A 786-nucleotide genomic window follows, 5' to 3' on the forward strand; every position below is an offset into this window, starting at 1 on the left:
GGGGCGCGAGCGGGAGGCGGGGCCGGAAGTGTGCGCAGCCCAGGTCGGTCCGGCGCCCCGAGGTACGCGCAGCTGCGGCGGCGCCGCGCTCGCTCGCTCGCTCGCTTCCGGCGCGGGGTGGCGTTGTCTGCGAGCTGCTGCTCCAGCGCTTGGTGTCAGGGGGCTGGTCCCCGCGCTCCCCAGCTCCTGCGCCTCGTTGTCCGAGCGTTTCAGCGAAGGTCGACCAGACATGAGCGGCAAAGAAGGTGGCGTCGCCGGGGCGCGGGGCGGCGTTCGCGCGGACGGGGCCCTCCAGCCTTTTGTGCGGCGTGGCCTCCCCACCCTTGAGGAGCGCCGTCTCCGTGGGCGCTCGGGTGGCTCTAGGGCATGCCCGCCAGACTGGCTTTGGTTCACCCCGCTTTTTCTTTAATTTCGGAACTGTAGGTTCATCCAGTTTGGTAACTGTTGTCCCTGTGCTAGGTCGCGGCTGCGTTGGGAGACGCCTGGGTGGTCGGGGAGGTCGGGGCCGCGTGTGCTGTCATTCTGTGGGGAAGGCCTCCACGGCCGGGCCGGGCCGGGGTGTGCGTGCGTGCGTGCGTGCGTGCGTGGTTTTCACGGAAGGCAAGGTTTGCCTGGCGTTGGTTGTGCAAACTCCGTGATGGTGGAAGATACCAGTCTAGCTTTTCTTCTTTTCTCCTTAAGGATCAGGAGGGTTCAGGAAGAGGAAGCATGACAACTTCCCGCATAACCAAAGAAGAGAGGGGAAGGATGTTAATTCATCTTCTCCCGTGATGTTGGCCTTCAAAT

The 786-nt window shown here is 64.6% G+C and overlaps 1 protein-coding gene across 1 annotated transcript in view; it reads left to right on the forward strand.

The window, feature by feature from the left end:
* Nucleotides 1–50: 50 nt before the first annotated feature.
* The window catches only part of Tsnax (translin associated factor X), a 42,841-nt gene continuing 42,105 nt past the window's right edge, over nucleotides 51–786 (forward strand). Inside the window, 2 exon segments of the mRNA XM_012516821.2 lie at nucleotides 51–245; nucleotides 682–786. Coding sequence (XP_012372275.1) covers nucleotides 230–245; nucleotides 682–786 — 121 coding nt within the window. The 5' untranslated portion in view covers nucleotides 51–229.

Source organism: Octodon degus, unplaced genomic scaffold, assembly GCF_000260255.1.
Source record: "Octodon degus isolate 3935 unplaced genomic scaffold, OctDeg1.0 scaffold00127, whole genome shotgun sequence".
Lineage (NCBI taxonomy): Eukaryota > Metazoa > Chordata > Mammalia > Rodentia > Octodontidae > Octodon > Octodon degus.